At 48.3% G+C, this 19,746-nt stretch overlaps 1 protein-coding gene across 2 annotated transcripts; it reads left to right on the top strand.

Annotated features, from left to right (window-relative positions):
* The first annotated feature begins 820 nt into the window (after window positions 1–820).
* Window positions 821–16,632, top strand: Slc6a18 (solute carrier family 6 member 18). 2 transcript variants are annotated; one of them, XM_048458901.3, is made up of 12 exons: window positions 821–1,109; window positions 2,417–2,557; window positions 2,769–2,906; window positions 3,642–3,838; window positions 5,662–5,772; window positions 6,451–6,563; window positions 8,473–8,601; window positions 10,193–10,349; window positions 11,270–11,474; window positions 11,903–12,062; window positions 12,278–12,440; window positions 13,614–16,632. In XM_048458901.3, exons 1-12 carry the CDS (start codon window positions 953–955, stop codon window positions 13,803–13,805), a joined length of 1,863 nt encoding a protein of 620 aa, XP_048314858.2. In that variant the 5' UTR covers window positions 821–952; the 3' UTR covers window positions 13,806–16,632. The 2 variants fall into 2 exon arrangements, with proteins under 2 accessions (XP_048314858.2, XP_048314866.2); XM_048458909.3 differs by having other exon boundaries at window positions 822–1,109; window positions 3,657–3,838.
* The last annotated feature ends 3,114 nt before the right edge of the window (window positions 16,633–19,746 follow it).

The following is a 19,746-nucleotide window of genomic DNA, read 5'->3' as shown; positions in this document are numbered from 1 at the left end:
GCTGTGAGCTCCAAGTCCACTCACAGAACCTTCATGAGAGAAGACTGCGGGCAGTTTGGGCTGTTGGGGGCCTCTGAGCACCATAGAAAGAGCAGCAGGTGGCCTCCTGGGACATTGTTTTGGACCACAACACTGGTGCACCACGCCCGTCTGCGCTCTATGTGCCATCATACAGTTTGTGAACCGGGCAAGGGACTGGAGATTGAAATACACAAAGACTCACAGAGACACGGGTCATCCTTGATGCCAGAATGCCTCAAGAAGGCCCCCTTTATTGGGTCCAGGGGCAGCTTATATAGGGATAGCCACACCCCAGCCAAACGCACCAGAAACCATTCCCCTGCCATCAGGAACTCCTGAGGGTCTCGTGCTCAGAGCAGCTGTAGGCACTCAGATCAGGGGAAAACAAGTTGTTTAAGAGAAATTCAGGATCTGGGGGTTCAGAGCTCCCAACACACTTCTGTCCACATACTGCCATAAGCTTCAAGGTGTCACCCTAGAGGAAGAGGAGAACACTTTGGGGTCTGCTCTGCTGTCTTTTATGGAAAGCGAACATGCATTACTTACACTACAGGCTTAGTTACAGAATAAATAGGTTTAATAGCCAACTGGACTTGCCATTCTGGGAGTCCTACAGGTCCTCTGGAGCATCTGGTCTATATTGAGTATGGTGCTTTCAGGTTCTGCTACTTACTGAATACATGATAAAGAAAACCTCAGTTAGGCTGGTAGATGCAGGTGTTAAAGATGGGCTCTGCAGTAGGCAGGAGCTCAACTCCAGTTAGCAATTAACTGGGCTTCTTTAAATAAATGGAGAAACATTGTAAGGAGGGGATGACTGCTCCGGCTTCCTCAGTGCAGCAGCGACTCCAGAAGGCTCGCTGGGCTAGTGTCTGCAAGGTGCCCATCCTACAGCCACACCTCTCAGCCATACCCAGGGTGACCGCTCGGCATGGCACAGGCGTCGGGGATGGACCCACTTGTGGACATGGAGGATGAGAGGCCCAAGTGGGACAACAAACTTCAGTACCTCCTGAGCTGCATTGGCTTTGCCGTGGGACTGGGTAACATATGGAGGTTCCCCTATCTGTGCCAGACCTATGGGGGAGGTAAGCCACCTGCTTCCCAACATGCTCCCTGTCCAGCCTTTTCTGCCCTTGGGTGGCAACTGTCTCTTCTTGCAAATTCTATTTTGCCATTATCCAAAGAATAGCCTAGAGTCTTTGAGTCGCTCCTGGCACCCAACCTTCTGGGATCTTGAGTAAGAGTTACAATGTGGCACCAGTGCTGCCTATCACATTGCGTCTTGGTCTCGAATGCAAGCAGTGGACTCTGGGTTCCCATCACCACCTTGGTGTCCAGCTAGACTCAGGGTTGGTTTCTTCCTGGTTCTTTGCATAATATTATAGAGAGCTGCTTGACTTCATCAATGATCCACCCCCAAGGCAGCCGACCCTTGGCACAGCACAGGCTTGGGTTCTGAGAGTCAAGAGGTTCTGCAGAACACCTAGGACTATGGACACTATTTTACTGATCATTAAACTCTACCCATGACAGCCTATTACTTAGTAAAGGAGCAAAGTCACTCCCCCATACACAGTCACAAAGCCTCTCTCCCTTAGACACCTGTTTCCCTTCACATAGCTACAGATTCAGAGCAGTTGCACTGATGATAGCTCTATACTGGGGGTGCAGGAGGAGAGATATCAAATATAGACTGTACTGTCTTGAGGAACAGCTTCCAATAAGACAGTTGTGAGTTTGTGGGGCCTGGCTGGGACACCAGGCTGACTTGTTCCCCCAATTTTCTTAGCTTCTACATTGTGTATGTGTGTATTTGTGTGCGCGCGTGCTGCATATGTGTGTGCATGCATGTGCATGTGCGTGTGCGTGTGTGTGTGTGTGTATGTGTTTGTAGGCCACAGAACAACATCAGCTGTTGTTTCCTCAGGTGCCATCTACCTTACTTTTTTAATACATGATCTCTCACTGACCTGGAATTTGCCAAGTAAGCTTTGGCTCACTATCCAACAAGCTACGGAGATCTGTCCACCACCCCCACCTCCAGAGCTGAGATTACAAGTGTGCACAACCATGCCCAGCTTTTTACAAGGATTAGGGGGCTTGAACTCAGATTCTCATGCTTGCAAAGCAAACATTTTAACCACTAGGCTATCTCCTTAGCCTCCACGATACTACTTAAAAAAAAAAAGAAGCACCAAAGGCCCTAACGTCCGGGTGGAATCTCCTTGTCATTCTGCCGTCCCTCACTCTGGTGGGATGACCCAAATACATGCTGGGAACAGACACTACACTTCAACTGTCGTGAGCACTGCTTGATGACGCCATCACTCCGTCGACCACACTGATCAGCTGTGGGCCCCCGAGGCTATCTGCTCACCCTGTGTCCTTGCAGGGGCCTTCCTCATTCCCTATTTCATTGCCCTGGTCTTTGAGGGGATCCCGCTCTTCTACATCGAGCTCGCCATCGGCCAGCGCCTGCGGAGGGGCAGCATTGGCGTGTGGAGGACCATCTCTCCCTACCTTGGTGGAGTAGGTATGCCCCATTCCCAGACCATGACACCTACTCAGGTCCCTTGGGGACCTCTTAATTGGGGAGTGGAGCATGCTTATGGTGAGAGACAGGGCAAGCATAGGAGAACAGGGCGAAGAGAGCTGGATACAGAAGCAGCTGTGATGGGCCACCTGTAACGGGAGGGTTCCATTTCATTCTCTACCTGACTTTGGGTGCGTTACTGTGTCTTCAGGCTTGGGCTGCTTCTCAGTGTCCTTCCTGATCAGCCTGTACTACAATACCGTTCTTCTGTGGGTCCTATGGTACTTCCTCAACTCCTTCCAACACCCGCTGCCCTGGAGCACATGCCCATTGGATCTCAACAGAACAGGTAAGACACCACTGGGAACTTGGAGGCTCCATGTCTGGCTCTGGAGCTGATGAAGGCAGAGCTACAGAACACATACCTTAGGTCTCTTCCCTAAAGGGCACATTGAAATCCAGTCCTTCAGCTCCAGTCTTGGCCTCTGGCTACATGCTGAGCCCAGAGTCACCTGGATAGTTTTGCTTCCAGAGAGGCACCTAGCCTCTTGCAGAGGTCTTCATCTTGGCCTTGGTACCAAAGAGAAGCAAGAAAAGGTTCCTGGGGACTTAGGAGATTAGTTGATAAAGTGCTTGCCTCACAAGCATTGATCGCCAGACCGCATGTTGTACGTGGTGGTGCGTGCTTATAATCCTAGTACTGGGGAGGCAGAGAAAGAAATATCTCTGGGGCTCACTGACCAGCCAGCTTAGCCTTGTTGGTGAATGTCAGAACAATAAAAGACCCGATCTCAAAGAAGTCGGATGGCATTTCTAAGAATGACACCCGAAGTTATCCTTTGCCCTATATGCACACGTGTGCACACACCACATCCACACATATATACACATACATACACACATGCACACAGATGCACACAAGGGGCTCCTGAGCCCAAAAGGGAGGCAGTAAAAACAGCCCAAGGAGCCCTTTAAGGGCAGTTCCAGGCTGTGAAGGGTCTGCCGTGCTGGCACTTGTAGTTCATGGGTAGTGCTTAGGGAATGGCATGGATTGTCTCCAGACTCTGAGACCAGCCTGTAACAGTGCTCTTGGCTCCAGGATTTGTGCAGGAATGCCAGGGCAGCGGCACCGTGAGCTACTTCTGGTACCGGCAGACTCTAAACATCACATCTGACATCAACAACACAGGCACTATCCAATGGAAGCTGTTCCTCTGCCTGGTGGCCTGCTGGACAACTGTGTACCTGTGCATCATCAGAGGCATTGAGAGCACAGGGAAGGTGAGTTGCACTGTCTGCACACTGTGTATGGAGAGCTTGTGTGCCAGAGGTGCTTTCTAGAACTGGCCCCTCTTGGTTTCTCAGTGATTCCTTCTCCTGGTCTTGCCTGTCCTGGAACTGACATGTATCTAATGGGGACTGACTTTCTTCTGTGTGTTCACACAGCATGTCTATCCTCCTCTGTGTGTGTATGTTGAATGTGTGCTCTTATTGATAGCCTCTCATCCCACTCTGAATGCTTTCTCCTTACTGGGGTGTTTAGGCCATTCACACCTGGTGCGTGTGACTGGGATTAACTCTTCCATCGGGTTGTCTTCTGTGGGTCCCACCAAACCTCTGCTCCTGTTACTCTTTCTCTGGGGAGTTACAGCCAATATGTCCTCCTTGGATTGTCACAGAGCTACCAAGAGCACTGACTGCTCCACTCATTGGCAGCTGACCTCATATAACCTGTGCCTTTAAGAGCCTCCTCCTGTTTCTCTTTCCCTCTTCTCCCTCCCTGGCTTGGCACCGCTTTTGCTTCTAAAGTGTTAATAGCACCAGCATTGTCTGGCTCTGCTGTGAACAGGCCATTGTCTGTCAGAGACAGAGAACAGTGGTACTATTGGTTACTGTTCCTCGGGAACAGGAGAAAGTCACCCAGGTTATCATGTGCAGGTTCTGTTCAGGTGGCCATTTGGACCCTCACATCCTGGCTCTGCCTTTGACTGATGGCTAACGAGCGTCTGTACAGAATCCACACAGCCTGTCACGTTCTCAGCAAGCTCTTGAAAATGTACCAGCGGGTCCTGTGATCTGGCTCATGGGGTTTAGGCACACACAGAGATTACTGTCCCTTGCACATCCTTTACATGTGGACACCTAGAGAGAAGAAGCCTGAAATACCAGCTGAGGACCATGCTGGCCCAGTGTAGGAGGGGAGAGTATGGGCAGGTGTAGACAGGGCCTAGCTGTGTGGCCAGCTGGAGTATCAGGGAAACAAGGATGGTATAGAGAGGACACTGACCACATAGCAAGAAACCAATGAGCCCAGAATGAGGATTAGAAGGAGTTTGAAGAGGGCCTCAGAAGGATACAAGATTAGGAACAAGGCTGTCCAAGCAAGATTGAGTAGAGTCTGTACATAGCTATTGCAGAAGGGAGACATAACAGGAGGAGGCTGGAGAGGCATCTGGAGAGGGGGAGGCTGTGGGCTATGGAAGGGGAGTGGGAACTAAAAGAGGGGGTCCAGGATATGAGGAGGAGCCTGGGGATGAGAACACAGGCTGGGAATTGGGGCAGAGGATAAAAAGAGGAGGCTGGTTGGGCGGTGGTGGTGCATGCCTTTAATCTCAACACTCTGGAGGCAGAGGCAGGAGGATCTCTGTGAGTCTGAGGCCAGTCTGGTCTACAGAGAAAGAGTTCTAGGACAGCCAGAGCTGCTACACAGAGGAAACCCTGTCTTGAAAAATGAAAGAGGAAGAGGCCGAGGGGTAAGAGGTTAAGGCTGGAGCAAAGGCTAGGAAGAGAGAGCCTGAAGAGGGGACACCTCTTTATGGGGACCAATTCTTGTTCTTGAGAGAGACCTGCAAATCCTAGGACCTCAAGTCTTCCCTCAGCTGACCCCACAGGGCACAGATGTGAAAACAGAGGCAGGTGTGATGTTGGCTATGAGCCAAAATCATGAGTCTGACCTTGCTCTGACCCCCACATTCCCAAATACCCAGTGCTGTCCTAGTCTGAGAAGAGTACTGGGACATAAGTCCTGGATGTCTACTCAGCTGCTCCTACAAAGGCTTCCTTGTGGCACAAGCCAACCACACATCGTTCTTTGTTGCCCTCAGGTGATCTACTTTACAGCCCTGTTCCCTTACCTGGTACTAACCATCTTCCTCGTCAGAGGTTTGACCCTGCCTGGAGCAACAGAGGGCTTGACCTACCTGTTCACTCCCAACGTAAGTAGACCTTACGCTCCTAGGGGTCACAGCCAGGGTACATTGTCAGTAAAGTGGAGTGAAGCCAAGTCAAGTGGAGTGCAGACACCCACAGGGATCAGCAGGGGCATTGTAGCTAGATGAAGTTTGCAAGACTTCCATCTGGGGCAAGTAGATAACTGAGTGGGGAGACACATGAGGGAAGGTGGGCTGCAATTGAGTGTAGTTCAGGGAGAGGCTGGCTGGGGATCAGGTGACCCACACCTGGATCAGGTACTGACCCCTGCCTTGCTCCCCATAATGGTGAGATACAAGACTCAGGAGGCCTGTACCCCAGAACCTGTGACCCTTCTAGATAACCCCAAGATCCTGGGAATTTTCCAGCACACTTCTCCTAACGTGAGCATCAGAGAAAGTGGATAAAGATAGTTCATACCCCTCAGAGCACCTCAAGGCACACTAATGCCAGGCCCAGGAGGTAAAGACTTAGAGAGCCCTAGGTCTGTAGTTCTTGAGCCAGGGGCTTGTCAGACTCATCTCAGAACTGAGTCTGCTGCTACCCCCAGGCTGCTCACTTCTGAGATGTTAGAACGAGTTATACCCTCCCGCTCACGACTGTGCCAGTGTTCTGAAATAGTCAGATGGACAAGTTGGTATGGTCTGCCCACTGCATAATGAGGCCACCCCTGTTCATTCCAGATGCAGATTCTCCAGAACCCACGGGTCTGGCTGGATGCAGCTACCCAGATTTTTTTCTCCCTGTCTCTGGCCTTTGGAGGACATATTGCTTTTGCAAGCTACAACCCGCCCAGGTATGCAGACTGTTTGGGGGTGGTGGGGGTGTGGTGGATGTCTTTACAGTCCCAGCACTGAGTCAGCAAACCTGAGGCAGACACAGCAAATTGGAATCACGCTGTCCGATAAGGGGAATCTCCTGTGAACTTCAAGTGGGAATTTCATTCTGAATAGGGGCTTCTTAAGACTTCCTGAATAACTATTACTGTATTACTGAAGATAATGCAGGATGTCCTCTGAAGGCTGTCAGGTTGGGCCTCGGTGGCAGCGTCTGGACTCCACCAAGTACCTAGCTCACCCAAGGCTGAACAGGGGTGTAAACGGTAGACTACAAAAACAACTGAAGATGCTTGAAGAATCCTGGTGTCGTCCATTTGGAAACAGCAGAGCAATGCAATTTAAAGGCCTGGGCCCAGTGCCACAGCAGACCATGGTCAGATCCCAAAGAAAACGAGAATAACAGGTTATCTTGACGCAGTGGCCAATAGTCTGAAGTCGATTGGAAAGGGTTAACAGTTGTTTGTGCAGAAGTACTCTCTGGTGGACTTTGTGTGAGGTTGTGGTCCAGGAGAATCCCCGCAATACTGACTGTTAGGCAATTGTGCAAGAGCTCCCTTCTGTTGTGACCTCTGGTTTTGCTTTTTATTATGGCTAACACAGGTGGCTTCATTTTCTTTATGACTTATTTAACTTACCTTTTCCTTTTTTATTAAGAATTTTTTAACACAACCTTTTCTTATTTTACCCTGTTCCCACTCCCTCCCCTCCTCCCACTTCCTTTAACTTCCCCTGCCCCATCTCCCCATCCACTCCTCAGAAAGGGTGAGGCTTCCCATGGGAGTCAGCAAAGTCTGACACTTCACTTCGAGGCAAGATTAAAGCCCTCCCCCTATATCTAGGCTGAGCAAGATGTCCCTCTGAAAAAGAATGTGCTCCTGGATGTCAGTCCAAGCACTAGGGATAAATCCTGGTCCCACTGACGGTGTCCCCACAGACTGTGCAAGCCTCACAACTGTGCCCCACATTTAATGGGCCTAATTTGGCCCTATGCAGGTTCACCTACTATCAGTCAAGAGTCAGTGAGCTCTCACTAGCTCTGGTCAGTTTTTTTTCTGTAGGTATTTTTTATTTTTATTAATTTATTTTTATGTGTGTGGGTGTTTTGCCTACTGTGTATGTGTTTTGCCATGTGTGCCTGGTGGCTGAGGAGGCCAGAAGAAGCCAGATCAGGCCAGATCTCCTGAAACCGAAGTTACAGATGTTTGTAGGTACTAAGAACTTAATTTCAGCCCTCTGTAAGAGCAGCAAGTACTGTTAACCACTGAGTTCTCTCCAGCCCCAGAAACTTCATGTTTGATGGCAGTGTTCACATGTCTTTCACGCTGGGCAGGATGCTGATCAAAATGTGCATAACATGTACATGTACCATAAAAGCATATATGTAGTGTTAAATTTTCTGGTCTGATGCTGACACACACAGATGCTGCTGCCGGATACCAGGGTGCAGTACCACTAATCTGAGCTACCGGTCCACACTATGACACTCTAACAAACCAACTTTATGTGGCCATCCACCTTTTATAGGAAAGGGGTCTCTGAGTGTTTATGGTAACTCAGTGGCCTGGATTCACTCAAGGTGCACTTGTGTGCATTCTCCTTGGAGAGTAGTCTCAAAAACCTGCACCTATGCCCACCACTCCATGAATGCTCAGACCTTGGTGGTTCTGAGATGGGTTGTAGTGGAGGAGTGTGGGGAGAGGCTGAAGTCATCCTGGGAGTGTGAGATCACCCTCCATATCCTCCAGGTTCAGAGTGAGCCTGCCTCAGGCTGTAGAGGTGCTAAGGAGGGAATCGTTCCCGTTTCCTCCCATAGGAAGGCTGGTTCTGACCCAGAAAGTCCCATGATGGCCATGTGCTTGTGTCCAGGAACAACTGTGAGAAGGACGCCGTGACCATTGTCCTGGTCAACAGCATGACGTCCCTGTATGCATCCATCACCATCTTCTCCATCATGGGGTTCAAGGCGACCAATGACTATGGGAGGTGCCTGGACGGGTGAGCATAGCAGTATTGGGCTTTACAGGACAAGGTCCTCAGACACTAGAACCCACATAAACACAGAAAGCATGGACATGTCATGTGCTATTTCCTCAGGGTCATGAGATGAACAGTGTCCTCCGAAAGTTCCTGTCCACTGGCAACCTCATATTATTGATGGAAGTAAGATAGGAACTGAGAGGAGGTAATTCTGGAGTAGAATGGTCCTAGAGCAATGATAGATGTCCTTATGAGCCAGAAATGAACACAGAAGAGGTGGCAGTAGAGGGCAGAGGCCAAAATGTTGCCAAATGATGCCTATGGCCCCTGAGTTCTAGAAGAGGCACACATGGGTTGCTTTTCTCCTCACTATGACAAAGCTACCTGACAGAAAAAATTTACAAGAAGGATTTATTTTGCTTGTGGCTTTAGATTCTAAACTTTAGAAAGTTCAGTGTGTGTTTTCTCGGTCTTATATGCTTGAGTCGAAAGAACATCAGAACAGTTAGAGTGTGGGTGGAAATTCCTCAGCTCATGTTGAACAGACATCAGAGAAATAGAAAAGGATCCAAAGAGAAGTCCTCCCTAGAATACACTTCCAGTGACTTACCTCCCCCTTAAGTTTCTAGAACCTTCAAAACAAAACTGCCAGCTGTGGGACTAGGTTTCCACACATGGCTCTATGTGGGATGTATTCTATTTCAACCATATATCCCACCTCTGCCCCCAAAGACACATGGCTGTCTTGCAGGGAAAAATGTATTCAGTCTATTTCCAAACACGCTCAAAGTCTCAGCAGTTGTAACGTTTCTTGAAAGATGAAGTTCAAAGTCTGTTCTAAAAACCACACAATTTCTTAGCTGTAAACAATCATAACATTAAAAAGAAAGATATTTCCAAGATACAATGGCACAGGAAACATTCATTCTAAAAGGGAGGATCAGGAGAATGGCAGAGATCAAGTCAAGGCAAGACTAAATCTAGAAGAGACAAAGGTGAAATGCCGCATCTCTGTGTCTGGTACCCAGGGCACATGATAGTGATATGAGCTCCAGTAGACTTTGGCAGCCCTGCTCCCATGGCCTTTCCAGTAGTAGCTCATATGACCTTTCTCTTGTAGACTGCAGTTTTCCTTTAGCAGAAACTCTACATCCTTGGTATCTCTAATATCTTGAAGTGTCCACAGTAACGTAGGCTTCTCCTTCACACCTTCCCATACTGTCTTCTCAGCAGCTGCCGGCAGGAACAAGCAGTCTTAACTGTCCTATAACTCCTATATTTTATATGTCTGCAAAAGCGGTATCAGGTGAATGATGCCAAGGTCTGCTGCCCCTCACTGCCAGATCCCTCACTGATGAGGGGGAATCTGTCTCCTCCTCATTTATGCCCACAGAAGAAGTGCCCCTATTCTTAGCCCACAGGTGGGAACAGCCTCTTTCCAGTGCTGGCCAGACACAGGTATCCGTGGGACACCGCAGGGTCTGGAAAGGCTGGAGTCCTCATCTGGGTGCTGCTATTTGTTTCAGAACTTCCCTGGGATATTGGAACATTTGCTGGCTATTGTAGAGCATCCAATCCTATCCTCACCAGTCTCTTTCTGCTCCTGCAGAAACATCTTGAGCCTCATCAATGAGTTCGACTTTCCAGAGCTTAGCATCTCCAGGGATGAGTACCCAGCTGTCCTCATGCACCTGAATGCCACTCATCCCGAAAGGTTGGCCCAGCTCCCACTGAAGACCTGCCATCTGGAAGACTTTCTGGATAAGGTACCCACAGGAACATGACAGGAGGGCTGTCCCTAGAAAACCAGGGCCACACAGAATCCTGAGCTGCAAAACGCTGGAGACATCCCACAGGGAACCACAGAAAAGCACCTCAGTCCACCTGCATCTAGCAGACAGGACAAATTTAGGATGACAATACTGCTGGGACACAGAACATGGAAGCTGCAGTCTTGTCATAGAGGACTGTGGGTGCTGGGGACCCATAGGTACCAGACTGGGGATGACTACTTGGGGGAAGATCCTCAGGGCAGTAGTTCCTGGCCCCTGATCCCAAGGCCATATATTCCCTGCTCAGCTGATATTCCTTATTCAAGGAAAAAATGCCCCCTTCCCTCAGAGGTATGCCTGTGGCTTGTCTTCCCAGAAAAGCAGTGTAGCATTTCTGATACCAGAAAGCATGTGTGTATATAGATCATGGTGTAGTGTGTACATATCACAGTATGGGACACACATGTCATGGTAGGTGCAGCGATGCACAAATGTGATGCTGTGAGGCATGCACATATCACAGTGCAGGGTTTGCCTATGTCATGGTGTGAGGCGTGAATGTATCATAGGGTAGAGTACACATGTGTCATAGTAAGGGTGTGCGTGTGTCATGGTGTGGGTGCATGTGTATTACACATATCACAATGAGGGTGTGTGTGTGTGTGTGACAGTGTGGAGCACAGATATGTCACTGATAGGGCATATGTGTCATGGTATGGATTGTGTACATGTTATGATGCTGTACACACATGTCAGTGTGTATACACGTGTCACTGTGTGACATGTATACATCTTATAGCATAGCACATTCAGGTAAAGGTATGGATGCACATGTATCAGGATGGGGGTGTGTATGTGTTATGATGTGAGTTGTGTGCTGTGCACATGACCATAGCATAGCCTCTGTGTTGCAGAGTGCCTCAGGTCCAGGCCTGGCCTTCATCGTTTTCACAGAAGCTGCCCTGCACATGCCAGCCGCTTCTGTGTGGTCCGTGCTCTTCTTTGGGATGTTGTTTACCCTGGGACTGTCCTCCATGTTCGGGAACATGGAGAGTGTCATCACACCACTATTTGACATAGGGATCTTACCTAGAGGTATCCCCAAAGAAGCCATGACCGGTAAGTAGATGGGTAGAGGGCCTGTCCTCACTGTCCACCCTGGGCTTTTGTCCATCTTGCCCACCGTTCAACACTTGGAAGCAGAAGTCCAGGGCCCTGGGGAAGGCTGGGGCCAGGCTCACCTCTAGAAGTTGGAAAACCCCAATGGCCTTGGTTTGGGGAATAGTAGTAAGAAGGAAAGGATGGGGGGAAGATAGATAGGATTGGGGAGAAGGGAGGAGCAAGAGTTGGGCTTCCCTTCCCCTATTCCTATGCAAACTGAACCCCAACTCTAATAGGTCCTCCTTGCTGCCTGGAAAAGTACTGGGAGAGACAGGGAGAAAGGAACCAAGGGATAGGGGTCAAGGAAACCTGAAAAGCCTGCTGCTGCCCAGGGCCTCCTGATGCTCCACCACACGGCCTCTCATCCTGCTTACCTTTGTCCCCAGGGATGGTCTGCTTTGTCTGTTTCCTCTCAGCCATCTGCTTCACACTGCAGTCTGGAAACTATTGGCTGGAGATCTTCGACAGCTTCGCAGCTTCTCTGAATCTGATCTTTTTTGCCTTCATGGAGGTGGTTGGAGTCATCTACGTTTATGGGATGAAGCGGTAAGCTGTTCCCGTGCCCCCTCTCAGAGCAGTGTAGGGAATGGAATGGGTGGTGTAGCTGTATCCACAGCTGTCTGGATCCTGGGAAATGCTCTGCCCTGGTACCTTAAGATCCAGGGTTGGCTCGAGTTCCCACGGCTCTTGGCTTTAAAGGATGGGCTGTCCAATGACCCATACAAGGGAACTGGAGCTAATGTTTCCCGTGTCTTCTGCAGGTTCTGTGATGACATTAAGTGGATGACTGGGCGGAGGCCCGGGCTCTACTGGCAGGTGACGTGGAGGGTGGTGAGCCCTCTGCTGCTGCTCAGCATCTTCCTGTCCTACATCATCCTTCTGACCCAGAGACCGCCCAGCTACAAAGCCTGGGACCCCCAATATGTAGGTCCTTCTCATGAGGCTGTGGGAATCCTTCAGGTGTTACCTAACATCCATGGTGCTTCCCATGGCTTAGATGATCTATATGTAGTAGTGTGTGGTCTGACCACTTCTGGTAACTGGGAAATTAGGGGTGTAAATAGTTGGTTGTCTATAAGACTTGAGGATGCTAACATTCCAAGGCTAGGGCTTTCATGAGCAGAGTGTGGATCTCAGTGGTCTCTAGACTCTAGGACAGTGGTTCTCAACCTGTGCTTTGCAGACCCTTTTGGGGTCAAACAACCTTTCACAGGGGTCACCCAGGACTATTGGAAAACATAGATATTTACAACATGATTAATAACAGTAACAAAATTACAGCTATGAAGTAGCAACGAAAATAATTTTATGGTTGATGGGTCACCAGAGCATGAGGAATTAAATTAAGTGGTCAAAGCATTAGAAAGATTCAGAAACACTGCTCTAGAGACATAGGTCCCACTGGCCTCTTTCTTAGGGACATTTTACTTTCTCTGTGTGCCAGAAAACTGATCAGTTTTTTTTTAAGATAAATGATGGACAGAGGATGTTGTATAGTTATCAATATGGCCCCAGGCTTTTCACAGTCTCCTAAGGTGGGTGAGTCGCTTCCAGCTGTGACTCTTGACCTTTACCCAACTGCCTGGTCATTAGAGGCACACATGCATGGTTCAGAACTTCACCTGCATCTGTGTCTCTCATTATCAAGAGAGCAATCCTCTCTAAGTCCGTCCTAAAGAGAGACCCGAGCTGAGCAGCAGAGACCTGTAAAGGAAGCTGTATGCCTGGGAAGTTTGCATGAGAACTGTCCTGTTAGATGCATCTTATGTCTGCCCATGCAAGCACACAAGAAGCATCTGAAAGTTGGGTAAGCTATGTTGCCATGTCACAGAAGAGAAATATGGGGACCCAGAATGATGGTTGTACAAAGCTGCCCTTTTGGGCGTACTCACCCTCAGGAGAGGTTGGGGTAGATGAGTTCTGGCCAAACTTCTTTCATTTCCCCAAGAATCTGTGTACTCACTGTTTCAAGAAGTGGGGAGTGAAGTTGCCATTTTACTTAAGTTGGTGGCCAAGGATCAGCCTAGCTCCTCTTGGGGATGGGTGGTGTGGTCCCTGCCAGGACATATATCTGAGCATGCCCTTCTGTTTCCACAGGAACATTTCCCCTCAAGAGAGGAGAAGCTCTACCCAGGCTGGGTGCAGGTCGTCTGTGTGCTCCTGTCCTTCCTGCCTTCACTATGGGTTCCAGCAGTTGCTCTGGGTCATCTGTTGTACCAGCTCAGACAGAGGTGGAAGGATTCACACCTAGAGAGTGGTCTGAAGCCACAGGAGAGCAGAGGCTGCTGAAGAACAAATCCAGAGTAGACCAGGGTGGGGAAGTAGACCTGTGCCATTCAGACCCAGCCTCATTACACTCTGTCCATGACCGAGACCACATGATTATTGCTTTCCCAGCTTTTTACGTGGCAGAAAACTGACTCATATGTAGGTTCAGGGCAGCTGCATGATGCCCAGTGGGCATCTGTGTGATGCCATTTCTCCAAATCTAGGTTCCCTAGGGTGCACTCTGTGTGTGCATGGCTTCCCCTGAAATCCATGCTGAGTGGGCTAGTCCTGAGTGTACTTGGTTGGCAGTGGCAGGTCTGTGGAATCCCTTACCTATGAATGACCTCCAGATTGATAATTCCAGGAATTCAGTCCTATGGCTGGCCTTCAAAGGCAAGCTGAGCTCAGTGAGAGAAACCTGACAGACGAGAAACCTCTTCCTTGTCCCATATCAGCCCAGAGTCACCATATCTATGAAGAGACCCACAAGTACAGATCAGAAACCATTAGAGAACCCAGTATCACATGCCTACAACCAGTGCCACAGAGGTTGGGTGGGGTGGTCAAAAGCTGAGGACTGTATCACTGACTCATCATACATATTGCCATTTTTGTCTTTCATGCATCTAATTTTTGCTTGTCAAGAAAGTACAAAAATGCTACTGGTCAGCCAGTTTCTACTCTCATGAGAACGATAATTTTTAAGCTCACATCTGTTCACTCACTGTGACTCTTTACTACCCAGTCCTCCGAAGCCTTCAGGCATAGCCATGACTTCAGAATCACAGAAGGGCTCTTTCCCTCTGTTTCTCAGTGCTGAGATCCCCCTCTTCCCTCCTTCCCATCCTCTTGTTTTCTGCCCCTTGCAGCAACACTGTGAAATCAAGGTCATCTCTGAATCCTGGAGCCCTAGACAAGGATGTCCACTTCTGATTAGTCCCGACAGAACCATCTACACCAGCCAGTGGCATTGTGATGTCAGTAACTGCCCAGGCACAACAGACACTGGTGTCTTGAAGGAGGAATGGGCCATGTGGTACTGTCCACGGTGCTGACATTTTAAGCAAGAAAGGTTTATGTGTGCAGATATGTCTCTCACTGGAAGCCATCCTTGCCGTGGCCAGCTCAGATCAAAGTAAACACAGGTTTCTGGGGATGCCCACCTGCAGATTCGCTGAACACCACACACGGGATAAGCCCCAGGGTGCCCCACCCATAGTGCTCAAACCTATGAAGGGTTAAATCCTGACCTTGGTGCAGCATCCTGGACTGCGGAAACTGTCCATGCCCACCCATTCTGCCATTGATAAATTCTCTTGACATGGAAACTGTCCATGCCCACCCGTTTTGCCATTGATAAATTCGCTTGATAAGCAGGGATGTAAGAGTCACCTATCTTTATTCAAGGGGTATTTCATGTCCATATTGTGTTTCAAAAATACTAAGGAGTTGCAGGGGACTATTATTGTTAGGGGAAATTTTTTTGGTGTAGAACATTATAAAAGCAGCATGGGCTCTGCCAGCACCTTGGAAGAATATGCTTTCTGCCAGGAGCTGAAATGAAAGCATGTGTGCCCTTGATCCTGGAGCCCAGATCCTGGAGTCCTGTTTAACTCCAGAGAACAAAGGCTTGGGTGTTCATCTCATCAAGAGCAGTTCATCCTTGATGCAGCTATGAGAATATCTGCACCAAAGGGAAGATGGCAGGAGGCACGTCCAATAGGTAGCTGACAGATGGACAGACAGATCAGAGGCACGCCAGCCTCTGTTAAACAGGCTGATTGTTTAGAGCCTCTGGTGAGTGCCTGGAAAATTTGGGTGGCTGTCAAATCGCTGTCTAGAAGGAGGTGAACAAGGGCCAGGACTGCAGAGCAAAGGTGAGCATCCTGAGCCTGCATGACCATACCTACATGCAAGGCACCCTTAAGTTGTCCCTTCCCTTGAGAAAAACATAGGATAGGCCTGCCCAGCAAAGACTGAACCACAAAACCTGCAACCTGAAGGAACACACCACTCCTCAGGTCAGGGTAATAGTATCAGCTTGGAAATGAAGCTGCTACAAATGTCTATCAGCTCTGAGGTGAACACAGAGTCCATGTCTTCCTCAGCCATAGTATGAGCTCTCTCTTCTCCTCTCAGCATTTTTCTTCAGCCCAACTCTATCCTACAACTAAGGTTAGGATTGACGAGGTGTTCCTCTACACTCTACGCTGAAAAGTAATTCTGTAGTCCAGGTGATCCTGAGAACACATGCTCAGATGAGCCAACTTGCTGTATGAGAAGAAGCCCCCTCATACAGAAGGTGGAATTGGAACTCGTTGTGAAAGGCACCACTTTTATGGCTAGGGAGTCTACAGAGAGGACAATCTGAAGCAGATGAAACAGATGATCCCAGGTCGTTGTCTTATCATAAAGGCAAATTTCACTTGGGTCTTTCCTTTCATGCTTATGTAAAGCAAGGACCTGGCCCTGCTACATTTCAGCTTCAGGAGAACAGACCATGGAATTCACCTTCCTTATGGCACCATGGCCATGCATGGGTACACTACATAAACTCTACCAATCCTGGATGTGTCTAAAGAGGTGCATTCCACCCCTCAGTTTGAGAACCCTACCCAGTAGCCTGGACCACATGGGAGTTTGTGAGCTTGGTCACCTCATCATCCAATCAGCATCTATATCCTGCTGAGGTTAGGGAGGTCGGCATTCAGGAAGTGTAAGACATCCTGTTCAATTCTGTGGGCACCTGCTCTGGCCAGGCTACAGAAGTGGCTCTGCTGTCAGGAAAACTGGGGTTCCCTTTGGGTTCTTAGTCTCGTTAGTAAAATAATCAAAAATAGAATCAGAAGGCAGCTTGAGAATGGTTTTTTGTTTGTTTGTTTGTTTCTTGAAGTTTGAGAGAAAAATAACACAAGCAAGAAAAAAAATCCCAGCAGTTGCCAGAGGGGGAGAGATAGGGAAGTTATGTCTTTTAAACTAGATATGGGCCCCCCAAACACACACACACACACACACACACACACACACACACACACACACACACACGTCCATCCTCAGGAGTCATGCCCATTTTAAAAATTATTTTTAATTTGATTTTTAGACAGAGTCTCTCACTGGCCTAGAACTCACTAGTCAGGCTAGACATTCATTTGTCTCCACCATGACAGTTCTGAGATTACAAGCATGAACCACCACACCTGACTTCTTCACATGGGTTCTACACATGCAAGGGAACACACACCACCACTACCACCAAACCCATAAGCTTCAGCTTAGATCTAGAAGAACCCTACACTAGATTCCTCCCTGCCCTTCAGTTTAGATCTAGGAGAACCCTACACTAGATTTCTCCTTGCCCTTCAGCATAGATCTAGAACCCTATATTAGATTCCTCCTTGCCCTTCAGCTTAGATCTAGAACCCTACATTAGATTCCTCCTTGCCCTTTAGCTTAGATCTAGAACCCTACATTAGATTTCTCCTTGCCCTTCAGCTTAGATCTAGGAGGACCCTACATTAGATTCCTCCTTGCCCTTCAGCTTAGATCTAGAACCCTACATTAGATTCCTTCTTGCCCTTCAGATTAGATCTAGGAGAACCCTACATTAGATTCCTCCTTGCCCTTCAGCTTAGATCTAGAACCCTACATTAGAGTCCTCCCTGCCCTTCAGCTTAGATCTAGAACCCTACATTAGACTCCTCCTTGCCCTTTTAACTTCACCATTTTTGTTTCACTCTGGGCAAATCTGGCAGTCTTCACAGTACTGAAGAAAGAACTCAGTAACTTCATGAGTTGGGGCCCGTCAGGACATGAGCCTTTTAGTGGGAGTGTAACAATTTGGTAGGGATACCAGTGGTCTTGGGGAGAGCTGGAACTAAGAGATAAGATGCTGGCACCTGATGAGTTGACCAATGACGTGATGTTACTGGCACACCAGAGAGACCTGGATAAGCCCAGTCCAGGTAGAAGATTTCTAGTCTCCTGCAGAGCTGTGACCTTGGTCCCTGGGATTTCCCAACCTTATTTTGATCCCATTACTGAGTGACCTCTGCCCTGGGACTGGGCTGGTTCCAGCAGGCTGGAGCCAAGAGCCTCAAATATACACCCTCCATATGGAAGTTCCAGGAACCTAGGTGTATTTATGATACACTCCCTGGACTTGGTTCTGCTGTAAATGCCTTGGGCTGAGTCACTTGGATGCACTAAAAGGCAGCTGGATGAACAAGGCACTGCCATAAGGCCAGCTGAGACCAATTAGGCTGCATCAGCACTGAGACGAAGAGCCCTGTCCAAGGAACAGTTTCTGTGGTCCCACCAGAAACTTCTAGAATTGCTCAAAGCTAATTGGTTGTGACTGAGCTCTCAGTGAATCCAGCTTAGTCAATCCCTTTGGAAATGTGGTGGGGGATGGCTGTTCTTTATGCCTCCATGCCATTTATGCTGGTTGAGGTTTGAATGGCCCTTATAGGTTCATGTATTTGAATGCTTGGTCCCCAGTTAGTGGAACTGTTTGGGAAGGGTTAGGAGGTGTGGCTTTGTTGAAGAAGGTGAGTCACTAGAGAGTGGGGCCTTGAGATTTCCAAAGCTCATACTGGACTTAGTCTCTCCCTCTCTCTACAGTCTCTCTCTGGCTCCTACTTGGGGCTCAGATGTGAGCTCTCAGCTACTGCTTAGTGCCATGCCTGCCTGCCATCTATCATGCTACCTGCCTTGTGATGTTCGTGGACTAAACCTCTGAAACTATAACCAAGACCCCAAATAAATGCTCACCTTTAAAAGTTGCTTTGATCGTGGTGTCTCTTCACAGAAATAGGACAGTAACTAAGACAGAAGCTGGTACCAGGACAGGCCTTAGCATGCTTTTGTTTGGAGAAAACACTTTGGAACTTTAGAATAGAAAATCAGTAAAATGTTGTAAGTGGGGCTTAATTGGCTTAGTAGAAGCCAGGTGCTGAAACACATAGTGTTGAGAGCTATTTTAGCAAAGAATGTAGCCCCTTTTTGTCCTAAAAATCTGCCTAAGGCTAAATTAAACAGTTCTTGAACTAATGTCATTGGCAGAGAAGATTTCAAGATAACCTCATATTGACTGGGTCACATGGTTATTAGTAACCTTTCTTATGTAGAACTCCAATAAAAAGGAGCAAGAGGGATAAAAACAAAGACAAATATAGTTTGAAGGGATAAAGAGCACCAGGAAATGCAATGTTGGAACTAAGCCTTGTGCCCAAAGAGATGAGAAATTAAAAGAAAGGCCTGATAATGAATGTAATAAAGGGAGCGGTATCTTCAGGGAGAAACTCCACCTAGCTAAATCTGTAATCTCTGTAAGGCAAAGACTGAAGGCCATCTAAAAACAAAAACCATCAACAGTCCAAGCTTATGCCAATGTAAGTCATGGAGGGACCCAGCAAGCCCAAGCAAGCAGAAGAATTTGACAGCACCAGCCACAACATTGTGGCTTTAACAAGGAAAACACAAGTGGACAGGAGTTGTGAGACCTTCCTCTGTAGTTAAGGACAGCAGCTGAAGACAAGCATGTGGCAGGAGAGTCCTGGCATGGAGGCCCTGAGAGGCTGTCACATGAAGCTGTGAAGCTGAGATCTGGATTGTGTTGGAGACCCCAAGATGCTGGAAATGCCAAAGCCATGGGCTACCTGCCAAGAAAAGCTGCAGACTGGGTATGTGTGGAACCAGCCCAAGGGAAGGAAGTGTGCTGCAGTCAATTAACCTGGAAGGAGTGGAAGCTATGAAGAGGTATCTAATAAGCCTCTTGACATTGGGCACAGAGATACAGAATTTGGAGTTTGCCCTGCTGGGTTTGGTTTTGCTTTGGTCTAGTATTTCCTCACTATGTCCCCTTTCCTCTGTTTTGGAAAAGTATATTCTGTGCCACTGTATGTTGGAAGTATGTAATTTGATTTTTAATTTTACAAGGGACTACAAGTAAGAGACTGCCTTG

Source organism: Myodes glareolus, chromosome 15 (genome assembly GCF_982192425.1).
Source record: "Myodes glareolus chromosome 15, mMyoGla1.1, whole genome shotgun sequence".
NCBI lineage: Eukaryota > Metazoa > Chordata > Mammalia > Rodentia > Cricetidae > Myodes > Myodes glareolus.
The sequence above is the reverse complement of the archived record's forward strand: the minus strand, read 5'-3'. Positions and strand labels throughout refer to the sequence as shown.

Excerpts from the sequence above, each read along its gene's own strand:
- Slc6a18 (XM_048458901.3), top strand. The coding sequence starts at position 953 with ATGGCACAGGCGTCGGGGATGGACCCACTTGTGGACATGGAGGATGAG. Across the intron at positions 3,839-5,661 it reads GCATTGAGAGCACAGGGAAG|GTGATCTACTTTACAGCCCT; the intron begins GTGAGTTGCACT and ends TGTTGCCCTCAG. Across the intron at positions 11,475-11,902 it reads CCCCAAAGAAGCCATGACCG|GGATGGTCTGCTTTGTCTGT; the intron begins GTAAGTAGATGG and ends CTTTGTCCCCAG.